At 45.5% G+C, this 24,975-nt stretch overlaps 1 protein-coding gene across 1 annotated transcript in view; it reads left to right on the forward strand.

The window, feature by feature from the left end:
* Positions 1–24,975, forward strand: part of DDX1 (DEAD-box helicase 1) — a 194,657-nt gene that overhangs the window by 126,440 nt on the left and 43,242 nt on the right. Inside the window, exons 14-16 of the mRNA XM_033936340.1 lie at positions 14,356–14,416; positions 20,778–20,876; positions 21,515–21,604. Coding sequence (XP_033792231.1) covers positions 14,356–14,416; positions 20,778–20,876; positions 21,515–21,604 — 250 coding nt within the window. The remainder of the gene's footprint in view (positions 1–14,355; positions 14,417–20,777; positions 20,877–21,514; positions 21,605–24,975) is intronic.

Here is a 24,975-nt window from a genome sequence, read left to right on the forward strand (position 1 = left end):
ATAGCATATGCGATGTCATAATATTTACTAAGAAGTACCAAAGAGTTGTCGAGATCTTAAGGTGATAAATGTTGGGTAATAAGAATTACCAAAGAGTTGTCGAGATCTTAAGGTGATAAATGTTGGATAATTAGAAGAATTTTAGACTTTGTATTAAGGGTATGGAGAGGGTAGATGGGGTTTGGGTAGGGACTGGTTGTGCTAGATGGGTTTTATGTATTTTTTGAAGAGTATGGTTTTAATATCTTTCTTGAAGATAACAGAATGGTGATTTGTCTGTCCAGTTTAGCTGCTTTGGAGGCTATTAGGTTGTCATGTAGTTCCTCATGATGACTCACTGCCTGTCCCTGTACCTTTATAAGATGGAATTGCTTCTATGGAACATGATGAGGAATGTGATGATGATGGCAGCAGCTGCTCACAATCCAGAATTATCTGATCCTGATTTTGTGAATGATGAAGATTCAGAACCAGAGACCTTTATACAAGCTGAGCTCAATTATTTTATTTGTGATCTAAATTTTTCAAAAGAAAAAGCAGAACTTCAAGCTTCAAGGCTTAAGCAAAAGCACTTGCTTGCAAAAGATGCTAATCATAACATTCTTCACTGTAAATGGCTCATTGTGCTTTTGTCATGACATCAACGGGCGCTTCAACAGTTTGTCACAAGTGCGTTGTCCAGATGAATGGCGTCTCTTCATTGATTCATCACAGAGAAGCTTGAAGGCAATGTTACTGCACAACGAAAAATCCAAACCAAGTATACCAATTGCCCGTTCTGCTCATCTAAAGGAGTCTTCTGAGAATATGAAGAATTTACTAGAAGCAACCTGTAGTGATCTAAAGATCATTCGCATGCTAATGGGAATGCAAGGAGGATTCACTAAATACTGCTGTTTCCTGTTCTTGTGGGATAGCAGATCTACAGCTGAACATTATGTCAAGCATGTCTGGCAGCTGGGGGATACCTATAACCCAGGGATAGTCAGTGTGAAATTTATGCCATTGGTGAATCCTCATTAAATATTTCTTCCATCTCTTCATATCAAACTGAGGTTGATGAAGAACCCGGTAAAGGCCATGGATAAAGCAAACTCGCCAGGTTTTCAATATCTTGTTAAGAAATTTCCAAAATTCAGCATTGCAAAACTGAAGGAAGGGATATTGATAGGCCCACAGATCAAGTTTGTTATGCCAGATGAAGATTTTAAGCAGTCACTCTCAGCAGCTGAGCTTGAAGCTTGGGAGGCATTCAAGTGGTTAGTAGAAAACTTTCTGGGCAATAATAAGTTACCTCCATACAAGGAAAGAGTTCAAAATCTCCTTCACTTTTATCAGAAACTTGGCTTTCGCATGTCATTAAAATTACATCTTGACTTTTTCCTGGATAATCTTGGTATGGTGCGTGATGAGCAAGGAGAACATTTTCACCAGGACATTCAGTTAATGGAGGTCGCTACCAAGGTTTCTGGAATTGAGGGTATGATGTCTGACTACTGCTGGATGTTGTGCTGTGACAATTCAGACACAACTCACAAAAATAAATCATACTCTAAGCATTTTTGAAGAAATATTGGTTGCTAAGTGACACAGTCCAGTATAATTATACTATTCTGTGTGCTTATTTGACTTTAGACCAAAGATACTGCAACATTTCTTTAAGTTGATGCTGCAGTTCTTAAAACTCTATATGCTAAAATGCTATAAACTAACATTAGTCATAATTTTAAAAGTTTACATGACTGAAAAAAAACCTAATAACAGATCTGAAATCGGGGTGAAAAACTGATGTAGAAAAATGTGCTGTGTTGTCAGATGATTTCCAGAAAAAATTTTTGTTGCCTTTTATAATTAGAGGCCAGTTTACTCCCAGAGGTGTGGTTTATTGGCAAGCAGTACTAAATGTTTGTTTTTATAATACATATTGTATCATATATGTTGACTTTTAGTAAATATAGGACTGATCAAAGCATATTTGGCACAGGTAGAAAACAAAATTGTGGAATGCATGAGGTTGTGTAACAGACATGCCACCAGTCCCCTAGCAGAAATTATTAATAGAAACATAGAAGATGATGGCAGAAAAGGGCTACAGCCCATCAAGTCTGCCCACTCTGCTTACCCACCCCCTGTCTATGCCCTAATGACCCAATTTCCTTATCTTGACCCTCGTAGGGATCCCACATGGGTATCCCATTTATTCTTAAAGTCTGGCACGCTGTCTGCCTCGATCACCTGCACTGGAAGCTTGTTCCAATGATCAACCACTCTCTGTGTGAAGAAATACTTTCTGGTGTCGCCATTAAATTTTCCGCCCCTAAGTTTGAGCGGGTGCCCTCTTGTGGCCGAGGGTCCCTTGAGAAAGAAAATATCATCTTCCACTTCGACACGTCCCGTGAGGTACTTAAATGTTTCGATCATGTCTCCCCTCTCCCTACGTTCCTCGAGAGTGTAGAGCTGCAATTTGTTCAGTCTCTCTTCGTACGAGAGACCCTTGAGCCCCGAGATCATCCTGGTGGCCGTCCGCTGAACCGATTCAATTCTGCGCACATCTTTACTGTAATGTGGCCTCCAGAATTGCACACAGTACTCCAGATGAGGTCTCACCATGGCCCTGTACAACGGCATTATGACTTCAGGCTTTCGGCTGACGAAACTTCTATTGATACAACCCAATATCTGCCTTGCCTTAGATGAAGCCTTCTCCACTTGATTGGCAGTTTTCATGTCTGCACTGATAATTACTCCCAAATCTCGTTCTGCTGAAGTCCTAGTTAAAGTTTCTCCGTTCAAGAAGTACGTCCTGCATGGATTTCCGCTTCCGAGATGCATGACCTTACATTTCTTAGCATTGAAGCCTAGCTGCCAGGTTGAGGACCAACTTTCCAATGTAAGCAGGTCCTGCGCCATATAATTCTGTAAACTGCATTCACTTACTATATTACATAGTTTGGCATCATCGGCGAATAGTGTTATTTTACCTTGAAGCCCTTGAGTCAGATCCCCTATGAATATGTTGAAAAGGAGTGGACCCAGGACCGAGCCCTGCGGCACTCCACTGGTCACCTCCGATGTTTTAGAGAGGGTACCATTAACCACCACCCTCTGAAGTCTGCCACTCAGCCAATCATTGACCCATGCAGTTAGTGTCTCTCCTAACCCCATCGATTCCATCTTGCTTAGCAGCCTGCGGTGTGGGACACTGTCAAAAGCTTTACTGAAGTCCAGGTACACAACGTCCAAAGACTCTCCCAAGTCCAACTTTCTTGTTACCCAGTCAAAGAAGCTGATGAGATTGGATGGCAGGACCTACCCTTGGTGAATCCATGCTGACTGGGATCCCGAAGATTCCCTTCATTCAAGATCGTGTCCAATTTGCTTTTAATTAGTGTTTCCATGAGTTTGCACACTATTGATGTGAGACTCACCGGTCTATAATTCGCAGCCTCTGCCCTGCAACCCTTTTTATGCAGAGGAACGACATTAGCTAATTTCCAGTCCAGGGGAACTTTCCCCTTACTTAGGGAGAGATTGAATAGCTCAGCCAACGGTTTCGCCAGGACATCGCTCAATTCTCTGAGCACTCTTGGGTGCAAATTGTCTGGTCCCATGGCTTTGTTCACCTTGAGTCTTGCCAGTTCACTGTAAACTTCACCTGGTGTGAACTCAAAATTCTGAAACGGGTCTTCTGTGCTTTGTGTTGCCTTCAACTGCGGACCATGTCCTGGTGCTTCACAGGTGAAGACTGAGCAGAAGTATTCATTCAGTAGTTTGGCTTTATTGGAATCTGCTTCCACGTAACTTCCGTCCGGTCTTCTAAGGCGTACTATCCCGCCTGTGTTCCTTTTTCTGTCACTAATATACCTGAAGAAGGATTTGTTCCCCTTTTTAATGTTTTTTACCAGAATTTCTTCCACTCGTAGTTTTGTCTCCCTAACTGCCATTTTGACCGCTGTAGACCTGGTCCTATATTCTACCTTTGCCTTTCATTTCTCCGTGCGCTTGTAGGAGAGAAACGCTTTTTTCTTCTCCTTAATGAGGTGCGAGATCTCCGCGGTGAACCATTGGGGTATATTGTTTCTTTGTCGTTTATATACTGATTTTATGAAGCGGCTAGTTGCTTCATGTATGGTTGATTTCAGTGTTAACCACTTAGCTTCTACATCATCGGTCTCCGCTTGGTCCTGCAGCGTCTGATGGACGAAATCTCCCATGTGTGCAAAGTCTGTGCCCCGGAAATTGAGTACCTTTGTTTTCGTGTTTGATCTAGGGAAGCCTTTCCTAAGGTTGAACCATACTATGTTGTGGTCGCTGGAGGCTAGCATATCTCCTACTGAGACCTCTGAGACGCTTTCTCCGTTGGTGAGTACCAAATCGAGGATCGCCTTTGCCCTAGTGGGCTCTGTTACCATTTGTTTGAGACGTGCTCCCTTTATGGAGGTTAAGAGCCTCCTGCTACTGCTGGTTGTCGCTGAAAATGAGTTCCAGTCTGCATCAGGCATATTGAAATCCCCTAGCAGTACAGCTTCTCCTCTTAGAGTAATATTCTCTATGTCTTCAATTAATTCTGCGTCCATGTCTACCCACTTGATTGGCATTTAATACACTTAAAGCCTTCCACTTTAAATATATTTATGAATGTGTGTTTGGTCCTTTCCCCACATAGTTACTATTATCCCAGGACAAGCAGGCAGCATATTCTCTACATATGGGTGATGTCACCGACGGAGCCCCCTAGCAGACGTTTTCACAAGCAGACTTGCTTGAAGATTTTCAGGCTTGCGATTGGCCTGCGCATGCGCGTGTGCCCCTCCCGCCCTGCCTAGGGCATGCGTCTCCTCAGCATGTCCTCAGTTTTCCGCGGAGCCAGAAGCATTGCTCCCTTGCTTTGCGCGATCTCATTGAAACATAGAAAAAGACGGCAGAAAAGGGCTATAGCCCACCAAGTCTGCCCATTCCAAATAACCGCCCCCCTGATTTTACTCCCTTAGGGATCCCATGTGAATATCCCATTTTCTCTTAAAATCTGACACGCTGTTGGCCTCAATCACCTGCAGTGGGAGTTTGTTCCAATGATCCACTACTCTTTCAGTGAAGAAATATTTTCTGTAGTCGCTATGGAACTTCCCTCCCCTGATTTTCAGCAGATGCCCCCTGGTGGTCGAGGGTCCCTTGAGGTAGAAGATATCTTCTTCCGACTCGATACGGCCCGTGATATACTTAAACGTTTCAATCATGTCTCCCCTCTCTCTTCGTTCCTCAAGTGAGTACAGCCATAGTTTATTCAGTCTTTCTTCATACGTGAGATCCTTGAGCCCCAAGACCATCCTAGTGGCCATACGTTGAACCGACTCGATTCTCAGCACATCTTTCCGGTAGTGTGGTCTCCAGAATTGAACACAGTATTCCAAATGAGGCCTCACCATGGACCTGTACAGCGGCATCACAACTTCAGGTCTCCTGCTGACAAAACCTCTACGGATTGCAACCCATCACTTGCCTTGCCCTGGAGGAAGCCTTCTCCACTTGATTTGCAACCTTCATGTCATCACTAATGATCACCCCTAGATCACGTTCTGTCGTGGTCCTGGCCAAGGTCTCACCATTTAGTATGTAAGTTCTGTGCGGGTTTCTCTTTTCCAGGTGCATTACCTTACACTTTTTAGCATTGAAGCCTAGCTGCCATGTTGCTGACCACCGTTCCAGCAGCAGTAGATCCTGCGTCATATTATCAGGCAAGGTGTTTTTACCTACTATGTTGCAAAGTTTGGCATCTTCGGCGAACAGTGATACCCTTCCTCTAAGTCCTTGGGTCATATCTCTTATGAATAAGTTGAATAGAATCAGGCCCAACACCGACCCCTGCAGCACTCCACTAATCATGCCTGACGTTTTGGATGGGGTACCGTTTACCACCACCCTCTGAAGTCTACCACTCAACCAATCCTCAACCCATGTAGTTAGTGTCCCCTAATCCTATCGACTTCAGCTTGTTCAATAACCTTCGGTGTGGGACGCTATCAAAAGCTTTACTGAAGTCTAAATATACTACATCCAGTGACTCTCCGGCATCAAGTTGTCTAGTAACCCAGTCAAAAAAGCTGATTAGGTTAGATTGGCAGGATCTGCCCTGGGTGAATCCGTGCTGGCGGGGATCACGTAGGTTTTCCTCGTCTAGGATTGTGGCAATATTTCGTTTGATCAGTGTTTCCATGAGCTTGCACACTATAGATGTGAGACTCACCGGTCTGTAGTTTGCCGTCTCTGTTCTGCAGCCCTTTTTGAGGAGTGGGATAACGTTGGCGGTTTTCCAGTCCAAGGGGACTCTTCCTGTGCGTAGGGAAAGATTGAAAAGAACAGATAGTGGTTCTGCCAGGACTTCTCTCAATTCCCTGAGCACTCTGGGATGTAGGTTGTCCGGTCCCATGGCTTTGTTTTCTTTGAGTCTTGATAGCTCGTTGTAGACGCTACTGGGCGTAAACTCGAAGTCTTGAAACGAGTCCTTCTGGCTGTCTCCCATCTGAATCTGTGGACCAGCTCCCGGCGCTTCACAGGTGAAGACTGAGCAGAAGTATTCGTTTAGTAATTCTGCCTTGGCAGAATCTGATTCTACAAGGTTACCGTCCGATTTCTTCAGGCATTCTATCCCATCTTTGTTTCTTTTCCTGTGACTAATATAGCTGAAGAAGGATTTATCCCCTTTCTTAATGTTCCGTGCTAGATCTTCTTCCATTCTGAGTTTGGCCTCCCTGACTGCTATTTTGTCAGCTTTTGACTTGTCTAGATAGTCTTTTTCCGCCTCTTGTTTTCCTAAATGTTTGTAGGTGATAAATGCTGCTTTTTTCTTTTTAACGAGGTCCGAAATTTCTGCACTGAACCATTAGGGTCTTTTGTTCCTCCTGCGCTTACTTACTGTTCTTATGTGGTGGTTTGTTGCTTCGCGTAGGTTGTCCCTCTTACACCGCGGCTTATGTGATTAGTTTCTTTTGAGTCGCTGTGCTCGCGTCTTTCATTTTCTTTATTTTCATTTTTTTAGTTCGTATATTTTTGACCGGGTTCCCAGTCTTCCTTTGGCTGCCTGGCCTCGTGGAGCTGTAGCTCTCTTTTATCCCAGGACAAGCAGGCAGGTATTCTCACAAGTGGGCGACGTGATCCAACGGAGCCCCGTTGCGGACGCCTCACAAGCAGACTTGCTTGAAGAAACTCGAATTTTTGAATCGCCTGCACCGCGCATGCGCGAGTGCCTTCCCGCCCAGCGCAGAGCATGTCTCCTCAGTTCTTACTTTTCCACGGAGCCGAGAAGTTCGTCTTCGACTCTCTGCGTGAAGTGCCTTCTTTTGTCTGCGGTTTTGGGTTATTTTTCTTAGAATCGCTGTTTTTCATCGTTATTTTCTTGTTAAAAAAAAAAAAAATATTCCGTTCGTTCGACCGGGCAGCCCACGTGGCCGCAGCCCTGCGGCTTCGATTTTGCGGCGGAGCTTTTTCGGCCTATGTCTCGGCCTGCAACCAGCTTTAAAAAGTGTTCCAAGTGCCAGCGCGCGATTTCCCTGACGGACCCTCATCGATGCTGTCTTCGGTGTCTCGGGCCTCAACATCTCCCGGAATCGTGCTGGCCTTGCTCAACACTTATGTCTCGTGCTTTCAAGCGTCGTTGCATCCTGTGGGAGCAGCTTTTCAGCATGGAGTCTTCGATGGAGCTTTCGTCCTCGAAGAGTGCTTCGCCCTCGACATCATCCGACGCTCTCCAGGCTTCCACAGCTTCTGCTCCGAGCCTCATCAAACCTGCCTTGTTTGTACCTGCTATGTCTTCGACGCCTGCTGCAGTGCCTTCCTCTGTCTCTTCAGGTCGGATAGCACAGCAGCCCATTCCCCTGGTGGTGCTTAAAGTGCCCAAGGCTTCTAAGTCCAAGCACTCACACTGTCTCGAGGGAGATCGAAGCCCGTGCAGGTGGTCCCGTTGGAGACGCGGATCCATCCTTGCTGGCTTCGTTCCAGACCTTATTGGAGAAGCAATTCATTCAGCTCTTTACTACCATGGGGGAGGTCGAGCTGTCTCCTGTGCCTCAGTCGTATGCACACTCTCTACAGGGAGCAGAGTCTCTGCGAGTGTCTGGTCTGGCATCTTGGCATGCATCGGAAGGAGCAGAGTCTTTGCCCATGCCTCCATTGGAACCCGTACACTCGATGCAAGGAGCAGAGTCTTTGCGAGTGCCTCGAGGTTCTTCCACTCAGCCTCCTCTGCTTCATTCCACAGCCTCCAGCCCTATCCATTCTCTGGGGGCTTCGGCGGGGGTTTTTCTCGATTGTTGAGGCCTGCTTCGAGGCACAGCTCGCATCATCGATCGAGGCATTCTTCGAAGCATTCATCCAGGCATGCCTCACCTCATCGGAAGCAGCCTTTCCTTCAGTATTCCCCACCGCCTGCTTCGACCTTTCCGCTTCCGGATCTCGAAGACCCGGTGGGTTCTTTTTCTCCGTCCAGGTCTCCTTCTTCATTGGAGCAAGCCGCCTCGAGTCCCTCTCGAGGCCAGGCTTTGGCAGATCAGCTGTCTTTTTCATCTTTTCTGCGTCAGATGGCAGCTGATTTGGATATTCAACTTGACACTGGATCTAAGTTTTCCAAGGAGTATCTTGAGACCATGCATCTTCCTCAACCTCCTGCTGAATCCCTCAAGCTTCCTCTCCACAAGCTTTTGGATCAAACCTTTGTCTGCTGTCTGGAAACTCCTTATTCCATTCCAGCTATTCCATGCAAATTGGATTCCAGATACAGGACTGTTCATCACAAGGGGTTTGACAATGCTCAATTGTCTCACCAATCACTTCTGGTTGAATCTTCTTTAAAAAGATCTCACCCTTCCCAGGTGTATGCCACTGTTCCTCCGGGCAGAGAGGGCAAAACGATGGACAGATTTGGTCGGCACATCTACCAAAACTCCATGATGACCTCCAGAGTCCTCAATTATAATTTTCATTTCATCACCTATTTTTAGTCCTTTCTCTCCATCCTTCAAAAGTTTCATGCCTTATCTGGATTCTCGTGCGCATTTTGAATATCAGGAAGTCCTTGCATCCTTGTCCCAACTTCGGCTGCAGCTTCTTCAGTCCTTCTATGATGCTTTTGAGCTGTCTGTTCGAGCTACTGCTTGCTCGGTGGCCATGCGGGGTCTGGCGTGACTCCGTACCATCGACATGGATCCTAACCTGCAGGACCGGCTGGCTAATGTTCCTTGTGCTGGCAATGACCTCTTTGATGAGTCTATTGAGACTGCCACCAAGAAGCTTTCGGACCACGAGAAGTCTTTTGCACCCATTCTCCGCCCGAAGCCGGCTCCTCCTCGCCCTGCATGCCCTCCTCTAATTTACCAACGGCATTTTCCACTGAAGCAGGCTCCTTCCATTCGTCAGCCTGTCAAGAGGCAACATCCTCAGAAGCAGCAGAAGCCTCAGCCACCTGCTGCACCCAAGGCTCCTTAGCCTTTTTGACTGTCTCATAGAAAGCATAACCTCAGTCTTTCTGCCATTTCCCGTTTATCCCACTATCGGAGGTCGTCTCCATCATTTTTACCACCGAAGGACGACTCTTACCACCGACCTCTGGGTCCTTTCCATCGTCAGGGAGGGATACTCTCTTCAGTTCCATCAAGTTCCTCTGGAACATCCTCCAAGAGAGTATCCTTCTACCTCTGCCCAGACCGCCCTTCTTCAGGAAGCTCAAGCTTTGCTGCAGTTCCGAGCTATTGAGCCAGTTCCTTTGGCTCAACAGAACAAGGGATTTTACTCCCAGTACTTCCTTGTTCCGAAGAAGACGGGTGATCTGTGTCCTATTTTGGATCTCAGGGTGCTCAACAAATTTCTGGTCAAAGAAAAATTTTGCATGTTGACCCTAGCATCTCTGTATCCCCTCCTCGAGCAGAACGACTGGTTATGCTCTCTGGATCTCAAGGAGGCCTACACACACATTCCCTCCCGTCAGTACCTCAGATTTCGGGTGGGAAATCTTCATTATCAATACAGAGTGCTCCCTTTCGGCCTGGCCTTGTCACCCAGAGTCTTCACCAAGTGCCTGGTAGTGATGGCCGCTGCACTCAGGATCCATGGTCTTCAGGTGTTTTCCTACCTGGACGACTGGCTCATCAAGGATTCCACGTCTCAAGGAGTCGTCCTAGCGACCCAGCGGACTATCTGGTTCCTGCAGAGTCTGGGATTCGAAATCAACTTCCCGAAATCCCATCTCCAGCCTTCTCAGACTCTTCCATTCATCGGAGCTGTTTTGGATACTGTCCAACTCAGAGCGTTCCTTCCTCAACAACGTCTGGAAGCTCTTCTCCATTTTTGTCATTCGGTCTCCTCTCGCCCGTCCATCTCGGCGAGACACATGATGGTTCTTCTGGGTCACATGGCTTCTACAGTACAAGTGACTCCTTTTGCCAGACTTCACCTCAGAATTCCTCAGTGGACCCTGGCATCTCAATGGACGCAGGTTTCCGACCCTCTGACTCGACACATCCAGGTCACTCCTGCTCTGACACAGTCTCTTCACTGGTGGATGCTCTCTTCCAGTCTATCCAGAGGCTTACTTTGTCACACGCCCCCCATCAGAAGGTTCTCACGACTGATTCTTCAACTTACGCTTGGGGGGCTCATCTAGATGGTCTCCGTACTCAAGGCTATTGGACCAGTACGGATCGTCAGTGTCACATCAATCTCCTGGAACTCAGGGCGATTTTCAATGCTCTCGATGCTTTTCAGCATCTGCTTCACGATCGTGTAGTTCTCATTCGTACGGACAATCAAGTTGCAATGTATTATGTCAACAAACAGGGAGGTACGGGATCTGCCTCCCTCTGTCAGGAAGCTCTGAAACTTTGGGATTGGGCAATTTGCCACAACACCTTCCTCAAAGCTGTCTACATTCAGGGGGCGGACAATGCCTTAGCAGACAACTTGAGTCGTCTTCTACAGCCTCACGAATGGACTCTTCATTCCACGCCCCTTCATCACATCTTCTCTCAGTGGGGAACGCCTCAGATAGATCTCTTTGCAGCCCCCCACAACTTCAAACTGCCTCAGTTCTGTTCCAGGATCTACACTCCTCATCGCCTTGAGGCAGATGCTTTTCTTCTGGACTGGACGAATCTCTTTCTATATGTGTTTCCTCCATTTCCTCTCATTCAAAAGACGCTGGTCAAACTGAAGTCAGACCATGCCACCATGATTCTGGTTGCTCCTCGGTGGCCCAGGCAACCCTGGTACTCCCTTCTTCTTCAACTCAGCAGCAGGGAGCCATACCTTATACCAGTTTTTCCCTCTCTGCTTACGCAGCATCAGGGATCTTTACTTCATTCCCAACCTACAGTCTCTCCACCTGACAGCTTGGTTCCTCTCAACATAGCTCCTCTGTGAGGGATGTTTTGGAAGCTTCACGGAAGCCTACTACTAGACAATGCTATCATCAAAAATGGACTAGATTTTCTGCTTGGTGTGTTTGTCATTATAAGGAGCCTCAGCTTTCCTCCTTATCTTCACGGAAGCCTACTAATACACAATGCTATCACCAAAAATGTACTAGATTTTCTGCTTGGTGTTTTTCTCATCATAAGGAGCCTCAGCTTTCCTCCTTATCTTCAGTTTTGGACTATCTGTTGCACCTTTCTCAGTCTGGTCTCAAGTCTACTTCGATCCGAGTCCATCTTAGTGCAATTGCTGCTTTCCATCAGCCTATTGAAGGGAAACCTCTCTCTGCTCATCCTGTGGTTTCCAGATTCATGAAAGGACTTTTCAATGTCAAACCTCCTCTCAAACCACCTCCAGTGGTTTGGGACCTCAATATTGTTCTTACTCAACTGATGAAACCTCCATTTGAACCAATGGACAAGGCTCATCTGAAGTATCTCACTTGGAAAGTGGTGTTTCTCATTGGCCTCACTTCTGCTCAACGAGTCAGTGAGCTTCAAGCGTTGGTTGCGGATCCGCCTTTTACAGTGTTCCATCATGACAAGGTGGTTCCTCGCACTCATCCGAAATTCCTTCCTAAAGTGGTCTCGGAGTTTCATCTCAACCAATCCATTGTTCTTCCAGTGTTTTTTTCCAAAGCTTCATTCTCATCCTGGAGAATCAGCTCTTCATACTCTGGACTGTAAACATGTTTTGGCTTTCTACTTGGAACGCACCAAACCGCACAGAACTGCTCCTCAACTTTTTGACTCCTTTGATCCAAACAAGTTGGGATGTCCTATCTCTAAGCGTACCATCTGCAATTGTATCTGCTTGTATCTCATTCTGCTATGCCCAGGCTGGATTTCCTCTTCACAGTAAAGTCACAGCCCATAAGGTCAGAGCGATGGCAGCTTGATTGTCTAAACTGCCTTCTTACAGCAGCCGGAGCGTTGTAGTTGCATATGGCTGTCATAAAGGTCGTCTGTGATGCAAATTCCGGTTACGTCAGATGACCTTTATGGCAAAAACACACAGCTTCAACGCTCTAACTCAGGGGTGCCCACACTTTTTGGGCTTGCGAGCTACTTTTAAAATGACCAAGTCAAAATGATCTATCAACAATAAAATTTTTAAAAAAACACAAAGCACACTGTATGCTGAGAAAATGTTAATTATCATTCCTATTCTGGGGCAGATGACTCTATGCACTGTCACCTCAGTAATAACCATACAAAAATAGACAAATACACCCCCCCCCCCTTTTTTTACTAAAGCACAATAGCAGTTTTTAGCGCAGGGAGCTGCACTGAATGCCCAGGGCTGCTCTCGACGCTCATAGGCTTCCTGCACTAAAAACCGCTATTGTGGTTTAGTAAAAGGGGGGCCAGAGTGCAACATATAGACAGCAGATATAAATTCAGACACATTTTGATCACTAAATTTAAAATAAAATCATTTTTCCTACCTTTGTTGTCTGGTGATTTCATGAGTCTCTGGTTGCACTTTCTTCTTCTGACTGTGCATCCAATCTTTCTTCCCTTTCAGCCTGTATGCTTCTTCTCCTCCAGACCTCATTCCCTCCCCCAACTTATTCTTCCGTTCTCCCTGCCCTTTATTTCTCTCTACCTCCCTTTCTTTTTTCTCTCTTCATGCCCCCTTTCTTTTTCTCTGTTTTCCTTCTTTCCTTCTGTCTCCCTGCCTGCCCCCTTTCTTTCTTTCTCCCTGCCCTCCCCCAAGCCATTGCTGCCGCCATCGGGGAACAGCCCCCCAAGTCACCGCCATTGGGTAACATGCCCCAAAGCTGCTGCCGCCCCAAGCTCTCCTTCTCTGCGTCGGGCCAACCAGCATTCCTCTCCCCGACGTCAATTCTGCCATCGGAGAGGTAGTTCCGCCCAGCTAGGCAGTGATTGGCTGGCCTGAACTTCCTCTCCGATGGCAAAATTGACGTCGGGGAGAGGCAGGCTGATCGGCCCGGTAGAATTTTCCGGACCTAGCCGGCTGTGCACCCCTCTGAGGCTGCACCCAGGGTGGACCGCCCTCCCCCCCCCTTTGGTAGGCCACTGACTCTGCATGCCCGTTTCTGCCTCCATCTGTTCTATCCATTCTGCCAAAATTGCAAATGTGACCATTTGTGTTATTCGCGGGTCTGTTCCGCCCCTATCGCCCATGAATACAGAGGGAGAAGTATATAGAAAAAGAAATGCATTTCCTATTGTACTTTGTAAAATACAAAGATATAAAAAAAGAGAAACATTTCCCAAAACTAGCCAAGAGAATATCCCATAAAAGGATGAGCAAGAAATCACAAATGCTTTGCAAATTATGGATAGACCCCAGGATGCTTGGGGTTGTGACTTGAGTGGGCTCTACATAGACTTATCATTCTGAAGTGGGTTTCAGTCTTTGTTGTGGCTGCGAACGTAGTTTTGCAGCTACAAGAAGTTTTAGCAGCATTGCTGTATTATCTGGAGGGGAAGGGAGACGGGCCGATCTGTATCCTGCTGCCTAGCAAGAAATGTGACTTTAAAAGAAAGAGTGCAGACAAGGACCTGAACCTGGAAATTGTTCTTGAGTCTTCTGTACAATGTGGTTTTATTTTACTGCTACTATTACATTGTACCTAAATTATCTGCTGTCTTTACCTTTTTCTTTATTGCTTTAACCTACAAGTGTATTACTTTGGTCTTTATTGCTTTACTTTTGGGAACACATGAAAAATTGTCATGCAAATAGTTATCTGGATTTGGCAGATTTCTAAAGTGTGGAGAATGAAAAGTGCACATGTACTTTGCTCCAGTGCAAATAGTTACAAAATTACCTCCTAATGAAAAGAAAATTGTGGAGATTTATTGTAATTTGATGTACAGTTTTACTTCTGTATAATTAATTTGATGGGGTTTTAAATATTTTTTGAAGGGAACTCTTGATAATTGGTGGTGTGGCTGCAAAGGAGCAACTATCTGCTCTGGAGCAAGGGGTAAGTCTTACTGTAATATTGAATCATCTTGTTTTAAATCTTGAAGTAAATTTCATGTTTTGGGTTTTTGGTTGTTTTTTTTAAACAATAATGAAATGCAAAATGGTACCACAATTCATTATTCTCTCCAATCCAGTGGAAATTGGAAAGAATTATAGAAAAGGAGCTGTGAATGTATGTCTGTTTGGAAGTAAAATAACTTGAAAATTTAATGAAATGGGAGGAATCTTCTTGTGGGGAAAAATCAATTAAAAAAACAGTTGTTTAGCATCCTTCCAGACCGGCACAGATAGGGATGGGTTTACGTTTCTCTGCCAGCAGGTGGAGACTGAGACAATGACTTTTGTCTGTGGTACAAGTAAGCTGTGCAGTCCTTTCTGCAATCAGATTGTTCAGTTTCAAGCAGGTAGAGATGGTAAGCCTGTGCAGTCTCTGGTTTAGTACAGGGCCTGTTGGATTTTGATTTTGTGTTCTTGTCCATTTTTGCAGTGCCGGATTGAGCTTGGGGAACCCTTTTGGGGGTCCATCCGATCTCGGGTTGCCACACTCGACTGGTTGAGTCCCTCCCCCATTTCCCCCACCTACCCAAAATAGCTAGAGTTGCTTCAGCTGTAAGCCTTGCCACCTCAGGCAAGGCATAGAGCTTTGAGAGCCAGTAGGGTCTGCTTACTAAAGTTTTATTGGGGGGAAAAAAGATCGTTAGGCAATGCCGGTCTGAAGGGAAGATTTCAATTAGCTTCAATTGACTGTAATTGGCTTTTATTGTTAACTGGCATTTTTTTCTTTGTAGCGGTTTTCGCAATGAGCACTCTTACAGGGAAAAAGTGCTCATTGTGCACCCCACGAGCAGTGAATGTGGCCAGCGTGTGCACGAAGGGCTCCGGCCGCTGGGAGGAAAAATCCTCGTCGGCTTCGGGTGCCAGTGAGCAGGCTTCTTCCTTGTGTATGCACCATTCGTCGACTGCAGGCAGTGGGGAAGCCTGGTCTTCCTCTAACGCCTACACAGGGCTTTCCCCACACGCTGACGGTCAGGGAAATGAGGTTCTGCTTTAGTGGCTGGGTCTGTTTAGGCCTCTTTGCCACGACAGACCTCGGAGGTGAGTTTTTCAGAGGACGTTTCTCCAGTTTTGGTGGGAAGCTCCGCCATTTTGCCAGTCTGGAGGAAGCTCCGTATCTGTGACTCTCTGGAGGGTCACTAAAGAAGGAGAAATTAGGTTCTTACCTGCTAATTTTCTTTCTTTTAGTCCCTCCTAACAGGCACAGACCCCACTCTGTGGTTCTTGTTGCAGTTTGTTTTCGTGAAGAGTATGGTTTTTCTCCTGCAGTTTTCAGTCTGTTTGTGTTTGAGTTTTCTTTAGCAACTCTCCAGACTGGCATAGGTTAATCTACAAGCGGGTTATATCTCCTCATGACCAGCAGGTGGAGACTGAGACAAAACTTTGGAATAGTACATATCATGTGACTCCTCCCTAATTACTCAGTCTTCTCTGTCTCCAGCAGGTGTGGTGAACTGTACCCATCTCCCTTGGTAGGACTGTTGGAATTTGTTTTGGAATTTTTGTCCCCTTTTTGGTGCCGGATTAAGCTCGGGTGGACCTTGTTTGGGAGTCCGTCCTATCTTGGGGTGTCAAACCCAGCGGGTCTCGAGTAGGGTCCCTCCCCCTTCCTCCACCTCCCCAACATTTTTTAAGAGGTGCCTCAATGGTAAGCCTTACCCCCTGGTGGTAAGGCATACTGTTTAGAGAGCCAAGTAGAGTCTGTTGTTCTGTTTTAAAAAAAATCCTGAGGCAGTGCCGGTCTGAAGGGTTGCTTTCCCTTTAAATATGCTGTAAATTACTGTATTTTTCAACTAACCAGCACTTTTCTTCAGCTAGGTCACGAATGGAGCAATTGAGCACTTCTCAGGGGGAGAGGTGCACAATTTGGTCCAGATGCGAGGTACTCACGGCCAGTCTGAAAACAGCTGTTCGGGCCAGTGCGGTGGAGGAGCCTCCAAGGCTCCCCGCCGCTAGTGCCTTGTGAGCCAGCAGAGCTTTGCAGAGAAGCCCGGTCTTTTCCTGCCGTTCATGGAAGGATTTCCTCACCCACAGCCAGTGCGGCTGGGGATTTCTTGTCGACTGTTTTTTTTTCTCTCAGTTGATGCCGGCTTTTGCCTGCTTCAGCGACTGGGACATTTCATTCTTCTCAGGGAGTCCCATGGGGCCGCCAGGGATTCCCCCCCCCCTCATTTTCTTTTTGCTTTGTATAAAGCATATTTTCTGAGTACCAGGGATCCTACTTGTATCCAGAGGGTCTCAGGGGTTTGTTCCCTTCGCACCACTTGATGTTTTGACACCTTAATTCTTTTTGCGTCCCCCCCCCTCCTCCTCCCTCATCCAGGCGCCCGCGAATGGCCTCGGAAGAGGTCTTGTTGCCTAAGGAGAGTTTTAACTAATGCATGAGGACCTAGACCCTTGGGGACACCTCCAGGATCCTCTCAAGGGGACTGCCGCTGGTACTGGGGACTTGTTTTTCCCCTCTACCAGCGAGGAGGCATTTGAGGTGCGCCTTTCTCAGAGGGACAAGATCTCAGATCTGATTCAGCAGATCTCCTCGGTGTTGCGCTTTGAGAAGGCATCTGGTTTGTTCTGGATATTATCCATTGCACAGTGGACTTCGCCGGAGGAATCTTTTCAGTCTGCTTGGCTTGTTTGTATCCCGTCCCGGTGGGGGATAGGACTACCTTAAAGTCGCCAGTGATGGACGCGATGGTTTCAGCTATTGCCACGTGGCATACTGTGTCCATCAAGGGCAGTTCTGTCTTAACAGACTCTGAGGAGCGTAAGTTTGGAAACTCTTCTTAAACAGAATTTTGATGTGTCTGCCTTGGGGGTCCAGGTAGCTATTTGTTCAGGACTGGTGGCTTGGGGCGTGTTTCAGTGGGCCGAGTGGGTCCTTGACAGTGAGTCTGATGGTCAGGAGGTGGCGAAGAATCAGATGGCTGCCTCTTTCCTCTCAGACGCCCTCTGACTTCTTGCAGACGTCTGCCAAATCCATGGCTGCGTGCCAGACCTTCTGGCTTCGAGCTTGGTTGATGGATGAGGTGTCCATCACTAAACTCTAAATTTTCTTTTTCGGGGGTCCTTGTTGTTTTCCAGAGGTTTTGGACTAGTTAGTTCAAACTCTGATGGACTCTAAAGTGCCCTGCCTGCCTGAAGACAGTGCTTGCCAGACTGTTCGAGGTGGCACTGCTCGGGGAAGTCTTCGAGATTTCCGCAGGTACCGCCTGAGCATGGGACTGCTCCCTACCCAACCTCTGACTTTTGCCTGGGATCATTTCTTTCAGCGAATGCAGTCCTGTCGGGCCCGTCGGGAGAATAATAATCCCTCCGCAGGTTCCCCCGCTGTCCATCCTGCCCAATGACTCTGTGCCCGCGCCCCCTCTGGTTCCAGTGGGTGCTCGGCTGGAGTTGATTTAGGATGGTTCTGCTCTGCAGTTTGCCCATTCCCTACCAGATTATTTTCTAGCTTCTCCTTGTCAGGCAGCGAGGAAGAAGCAGGTTTTTTGCCAGATCCTTAAAACATTGTTAGATCTCTAAGCTGCTGTTCCGGTTCCCCTTCAGGCATATTGCACTGGCAGGTACTTGATTTACTTTGTGGTACCCAAGAAAAAGAGGTCTTTGGCCCATCTTAGATTTGAAGAGGGTCTAAAGGGCTTTCAGAGTTCTGTCGTCTTGCTTGGAAACACTGTGATATGTGATTCTGGTGGTTCAGCCAGGGGAGTGTTTAGCCTCTTTCGACCTGATGGAGGCCTACTTGCATGTGCCAATCCGGGCCTCCCATCAGTGCTTCCTTCATTTTGCGATCTTGGATCAGCACTATCAGTTCTGTGCACTTCCTTTTTATTTGGCCATGGCTCTGGTTATGGTGGTTGTCGTGGCGGCCTTGCGAACAGAGGGCATTCTCATTATCTCTCTCTCTCTCACTCTCACTCTGTCACTCTCACACACTCGTCCCCTTCTAGAAACTGAGTTGTTTGACCTGGTCTTTTATATTGCTAGAGAAGGCTCTCTAGTGGAGATTTGTAGGGCGGTGACTTGGTCCACTCTACATACATTTGCTGAGTTTTACAGAGTGAATGTGGTGGCAAGGAAGGACTCTGCCTTTGGGTCCTCAGTGTTATGTACTGGCACAATCATCCCACCCTAGATTTCATTGCTTTTGTACATCCTGTTTGTTCAGAATGACACACCTATTGCACTGGAAAAAGATTATGTTCATACCTTGCTAATAGCTTTTCCATGAATGTTCATACCTTGCTAATATCTTTTCCATGAATGTCTAATATATTCTGACTAAATGTATCTACTGTGAATGTTCTTTTGTAACTTGTTTTGAGCTCACAGGAGGACAGGATAGAAATCTAAATAGATAGATAGGTAGGTGTCACTCTGGACCCCCACCCTGTCTTTTTTTTCCTGCGCCTGCCTACTCTCTCATTATGAAAGTTCTTCTCCAAGTCTGTTACTTGGAGGCCAGTCAACCCTTTGGACCATGAAGAGTAATTTATTACTGGTGTATTTTGGGGTACTATTTCAGCTCCTTTGCTTCTGCTGGCGTGTTTGATGCTTTGATTGTTCATAGTTCTTATGTTACTTGGTTTGAGCAGAACAGATTTATTAGTCAGGGAAGTTTTCCCATATCCCTGCATCAGCTCATTTGGAAGATCTCTGTAGGTGACAGTAGAGTTCTCAGTGAAGTAGGAGGGTTATAGAAAAAATCTGGAGTGGGTTCCTTCTGCAGAGGCTTACAGCCATAGGGAGCTAACCCGCTTGTCCAAAATGACACACTTATCTACTGGAAAAGCTACTAGCAAGATAAAAACCTAATCTCTTTTGTTACTTTTGTTACTTTGTAAAAGAGAGATGTGAGTGAGCCATAATCTGCTTGCTGTATACACTAGGGGCCAAAATTGTCGAAACACTGAGTTTTTCAAGATCGCACAACTTTATTCAACTGTTGCTCCGGTTACATGTTTAATCCTGCAACTTATGATATTTATAAACATTCTTTGATTGTTTACTGGTAATATTTGTATAGTAATTTTGTGGTTAAGAATGACAGTGATTTTGATATCAAAAAGGTAAGCAATTGGTCGTGTTTCTTTTTATATGTATTGCTAGCTGGACCACATGGGAAGAAGGTGTGGAGTGATGAGACCTGAATCTTCATATCTGGCAGTGATGGTATCTGCTCTGTTTGTCGGTGACTGAGCGAGGACTGATTGCCAGTGTGTGCTACTGCCACTATGAAGCATCCTTTGACCATGATGTGTGGGGCTGCAAATCCAGAGATGATACGAGTCGATTGCAGGTGCTTGATGAAGGGATGATAAATGCTGACAAATACATAAAGGAGGTCTTTCAGCCCAAAGTCATGCCCTCAGCCAGACATCTTTGATGCCAGTCGACCATTCATTTTTCAACAGGATCATACCCCATACCACACTGCCACGAAATACCTCATCCCATTAAGAACCTCTGGGTCAGATTAAATAGAGCAGTAGCAGCAAAGCAACCATCCAACAAACATGATCTGATAGCAGCAATAATCAACTCCTGGTTCCACATAATAACACTTATTGATCTCCAAAGACTTGTGGACAGCATGCCAAGAAGATATGAGTCTAATCAAGGCTACTAATGAAACTGATGAAGTCATCGGATAATTGGGCAAATTATCATTATTAGCTTGGGTAGTTTATTAACAGCATTATTAGTGCCAAATATTATGCTGTTCTTGTTAAGTGATTACAGAGTTTCTGTTATTAGTCAAAACTTTATGCATGAAATACAAATATGATGTTACATCCATGTTTGTTTGTTTTTAGTATAATGCCTAAAATGCTAGGTGTTTCCACAATTTTGGCCACTAGTGTAAATGAAATGGTAGCTTCAGTTAATAAATTAGGCATCTGACATTTCTTCTCCTGAATTGGCACACCACAGCTTTAATGTTCACTATTTTGGAAAAGCTTTCTCTTATTTTAACTTTTTTATTGTTGAGAATGGAGCTTTTAAAAATATAAGGATCATTATTTTAGTCTTAACCTTGCATTACCTTTTCCAATGAAAGGAGGAATAGCTTATGGCTTAAAGCAAACAGGCTGAGAACCAGCATAGCCAGGTTCAAATCCCACTGCTACTCTTTATGATCTTGGTCAAGTCACTTAACCTCCATTGCCTCAGGTACCAAATTAGATTGTAGAACTCTTTGTACACAGGTAAATAGCCTATTGTATCTGAAACGTAACTCAGCTTGAGCTATTACTGAATAATAAAGAAATTCTTTAGTAAAATGTGTTTATTTTTATATTTCACAGGTAGATATTGTTGTGGGAACTCCAGGAAGAGTGGATGACCTAGTGTCCACAGGAAAGCTCAACTTGTCTCAAGTTAGATTTCTGGTTCTTGATGAAGCTGTACGTTAGAAATTATATTGATTTATTTTATAGTGTTTTGGCTTTTGTCTGGGGGAGAGATGAGATGAGAGAAACAGAATAAAAGAATGTTTTTCAGTAAATTCTAATGCTTAACTTCATTGCTGTGGTTAGAGTTTCCAAATTGTGAATCTGATAAATGTCTTTGAAATACAAATCTAACATAATCAATATCTATACTACATTTGTTTTTTATACACTATCTTGTACTTGTGATTTAGCTATGATTTTGCTTCTTTCAAATGTGAAGCTGTCATAGGTCTGAGATAGTTGCCTTTTTAGCTTTTTAAAAGAAGTAGCTCATGGTAAAAATCTTATGAAATATATACTGAATATACTAAATTTATTTATTTTTTACTAGGCTAGTATTAAATGAGATAGATTAACTGTCCTATTACTAGTGATGTGTAGAATTTGGAGCCCTTTTTATCCCTGGAAGTTGAAATGTTAATGTTTGGATACTGAACTTACAATCTGCAAACTTCATATACTGTATATTGTTGCTGTCATTGTAAATTTATTTGTCTGCTTTTAGATGAACAAAACAACATGTTTCAAATGAAAGTTTAAGAAAATATTTCACCAACTTTGAAACATTTTTTCTTACTTTTAAACAATAGGATGGTCTTCTTTCTCAAGGTTATTCGGATTTTATCAACAGAATACATTCTCAGATTCCTCAGATCACTTCAGATGGGAAGAGATTGCAGGTATAAACTTCAGTATGGCCATGTATAATTTTCATATACTGAATGGATGAATTGGAGCAGTATGATTCATTTCTTTTAATTTTTGTTTTTATTAAATGTACAAAAATACATCAAAAGAATAAAAGACAAACAATTCTATTACAAAGATATAAGATTCTGTTCTGTAGCCGTTCCTTCCCCTAGTCGTAAACTTTGCAGAAGGGTGTCACTCAAATCTTCCAACTGCTCCCCTTCAGTAATGGAGGACAGCTCCCCTTACAGTTTTCTTTTCTGAAAGAGAACTCAGAAGGTATGTTCTGATCTGCTCTACTTTCTTTTACTTATTTTCAGATATTTTTTGCCATTGTTTTTCTATTTTCCTGCATGGCTTCGGTGCTTGGAGGTCCCCTTTTTGGGCTAACTCCATTGGGGAAAGGATGCAGTCCCGAGTGGTGGGCCAATCTCATGCTGAGTACCTGTGAAGCCAGCCTGCTGTGTATCCCTTAAGGAGCTTAGGGACTTATCCCTGGCACTTCCTGAGGCAGAAATCCTTTCCCTGGAGGTAGGCTGCTGCAAGCTGACAGGCACCAGCAGTCACAATGAGTACTCCCATTATTCCCTATAGGGAAAATCAGGTGAAGTCTGAAAAAGCCAGTTTTGAGGGTTTCTGGGGTTAGTCCAGTTCCCCCACCTCCAAAACACCTTTTTTGGTATTTTTTTGTTTTTTCAGATAAGCTTCCATGGTGTTTGGTATGATTTTTCTGGCGACAGCTATGTTGGATCTTTAGCAGTTTTTTTTTTTTTTTAAGTGCTTTTTTTCTGTCTCAAAACCCCTTCTTTTGCCTGGGGATCATGCAATGAATTCCCCAGGCCAATCTAACCCTAATCCATGTAAATTTTCAGCGTATTTTCCAGATGAAGAGCGGCAGTGTTCCATATGCCATGGAGTATGGGAGGAAGGGGTGGGAGCTTTGGGCTCAACCTTTGAGTCCTCCAGGCTGCTAGCACCCCAAAAATGCCCGATCTTTGGGGAAGAAATCCCATCCAAAGGCTGCATGCAATGAAGAGGCAAAACACAAGCTCGTAGAGATGGAGGAGGCACTACCTCCCCAGTCAGAAGTCTTTGCAGGAGTCCTTGGAACCTCCAGTCTAAGAATTCTCAGATTTTGTCAGTCTCCTGTGGAAAGCCTACTTAATGCGCCTGGGAAGCCTGTGCTGCCTGTGAGTGTGCCAACTCCAATACATGGGGATCCCAAGCAGGCCTCTCTGCCTCAGAACACACCGTCTCCTAGTGTCAGTGGTCATTTGGAACAGAACTGGGAGGACTGGAAGTCCCTTTCCATGCCTTTATTATCACAAGGCTCCACTGCATGATTTCTGGTTTCTTTCGGGGGACAGGAAGTCAGGAGGCTATGGCGGCTGTTGATCAGGGTGATGATCCTTCAGTGTGCTGTTTTTTCAAATCTGAATCCGTTTCACATTTCATTTGATGCTTTCTGTGCTTTGAAGCTGGATCCACAGCAAGCCCACTCACTACCTCTTAGTGTTCTGTTGTGAGTGGCACTAATTCATAGTCTACCTTCTTTCCAGCTCATCTGGACATCACTTCCTTAGTCACTGACCAATGGGAGTACCCTGAAGACTCTCTGAAGGTGGCCAAAGCTATGTCTAGGCTTTATCTGCCAAAAGTAGATTCCACAGTAGTGCAAGTGACTAAGTGCAGCTCCCTGCCTAGTGTGGGAGGAGTAATGCTGAAGGACGCGCAGGACCATAAGGTGGATGTGGTCCTTAAAAGACAGTTTGAAGTGCTGGCTTTTGGGTATTAAAGTGGCAGCAGCTGCTGCCTTCATAGCACGGGCCTGTCATGCCAGATTACAGAGTAGTCCTTTGGAGCTGGGGGACACCAGTCCCCCCACATGAAGGAGTGGATTATGTGGCTGACGCTATGACATCATTAGAGTCACGAGCAAAGATATAGCTTACTCTTGTTTCTGCACGCTGAGTTCTCTGGACAGTGGGCGGCCAATTCAGCTTCTATTGCCACACTCAGGAGAATTACCATTTAAAGAGCAGATACTTTTTGGCAAAGGTTTGGATGACCTTATGACCAGCATGGCAGATCGCCATCCAAAATCCCTTCTGGACAGCAGGAGTCGTTTTGCCAAGGGCAGCAGAGGCAATTTTTGTTGTTTTTTCAGAGATCCTTTCAGTTTTCCTTTGGTTCCTCTTCCCAGAGGTCCTTCCAGGGTACACTGTCAATAGCACGCAAGATATTGGCGTGCCGACAATTCTGCTCTGTCAAATGCACGCAGCAACAAGTGCGCGCATGAAGGGAGGGGAGTTGTGAAGGCAGAATTGTAAGTGTAGTGGGGGGGTTGTGACAATGTTGTAATTCAGAGCGCGTCGGCATTGAACACCCCCTCCCTCAAGCTTGTCATTGTAAAGTTCCCCCACACACAGCAGAAGAGCAAGTTTTAAGTGCTGAGAGCGCAAGTTGTAAGTGTAGTGAGGGGTTCCCTCTCCCACCCCCTTCAACAAGAGCACGAATGTGTGTTTGGGGTTCCCCCCCACACACACATACCCTCAGAGCGCAAACGGGAAGGAATAGGGCAGCGCGCATTTGTCCTGCATGCAAATGGGATGGAATTGTCAGCGTGCCAATGTCCTGCACGCATTTGATGGGTCATCCAATTACAGGCATCAGCAACCCTTGGGCAGTTCAGTCAACAAAAAGTCGCAGCGATACCAGGTTGACAGCCAGCCCTCCCCCTTCACATTGACGGGCAGCTGTCTGCTTTCTGGATGGTATAGGAATAGATCTCATCAGATCATTGGGTTCTGGACATTTTTCGGGAGGAGAACAAGATTGAGTGATGGTGGTAGTAGTGGCTCACCTACGCAGGATGGGAATACAGGCACATCTTACCTGGATGATTGGCTTATCCGGGCCTCCTCTCGTCAGGAAGCTATTCTCTTTCTCCTCTGTCATTTCCCATTCAGGGCTGCTCATCTCAGCTATCTGGTGTGTGTGAAGCTTTGTCCCATTCTGAGCTTCTTCCTGTCTCTCCCTTAATTCTCTCCTCAACCTCTCTTTAAGCTGAGGAAAACCACACCCTTTGGCTTGTGTAGGGTGTGGGGGCAAGGGCTTCCCTTTCTCAGCCTGCAACGTTTCTGAGAGAAAACTTTCTCTTTGGTTTCTGTCTCACAGGAACAGGGTAATAGCAGGGCAGAAGTCTCCTGCTTTGTTTTGACACTGCTTTAGGTAAGGCAAAACTTTCCTGCTCTTGTCTGTCCTTCCATTCTGTGTCAGTCTCATCCTCACTGCTCATATGGTAGTCAGCTATTTCTCTGTCATGGGCTCTGACCTGGTCTGCCCTCCTGCCCCATGGTTC

The sequence above is a fragment of the Geotrypetes seraphini genome, chromosome 3 (genome assembly GCF_902459505.1).
Source record: "Geotrypetes seraphini chromosome 3, aGeoSer1.1, whole genome shotgun sequence".
In the NCBI taxonomy this organism is placed as follows: Eukaryota; Metazoa; Chordata; class Amphibia; order Gymnophiona; family Dermophiidae; genus Geotrypetes; species Geotrypetes seraphini.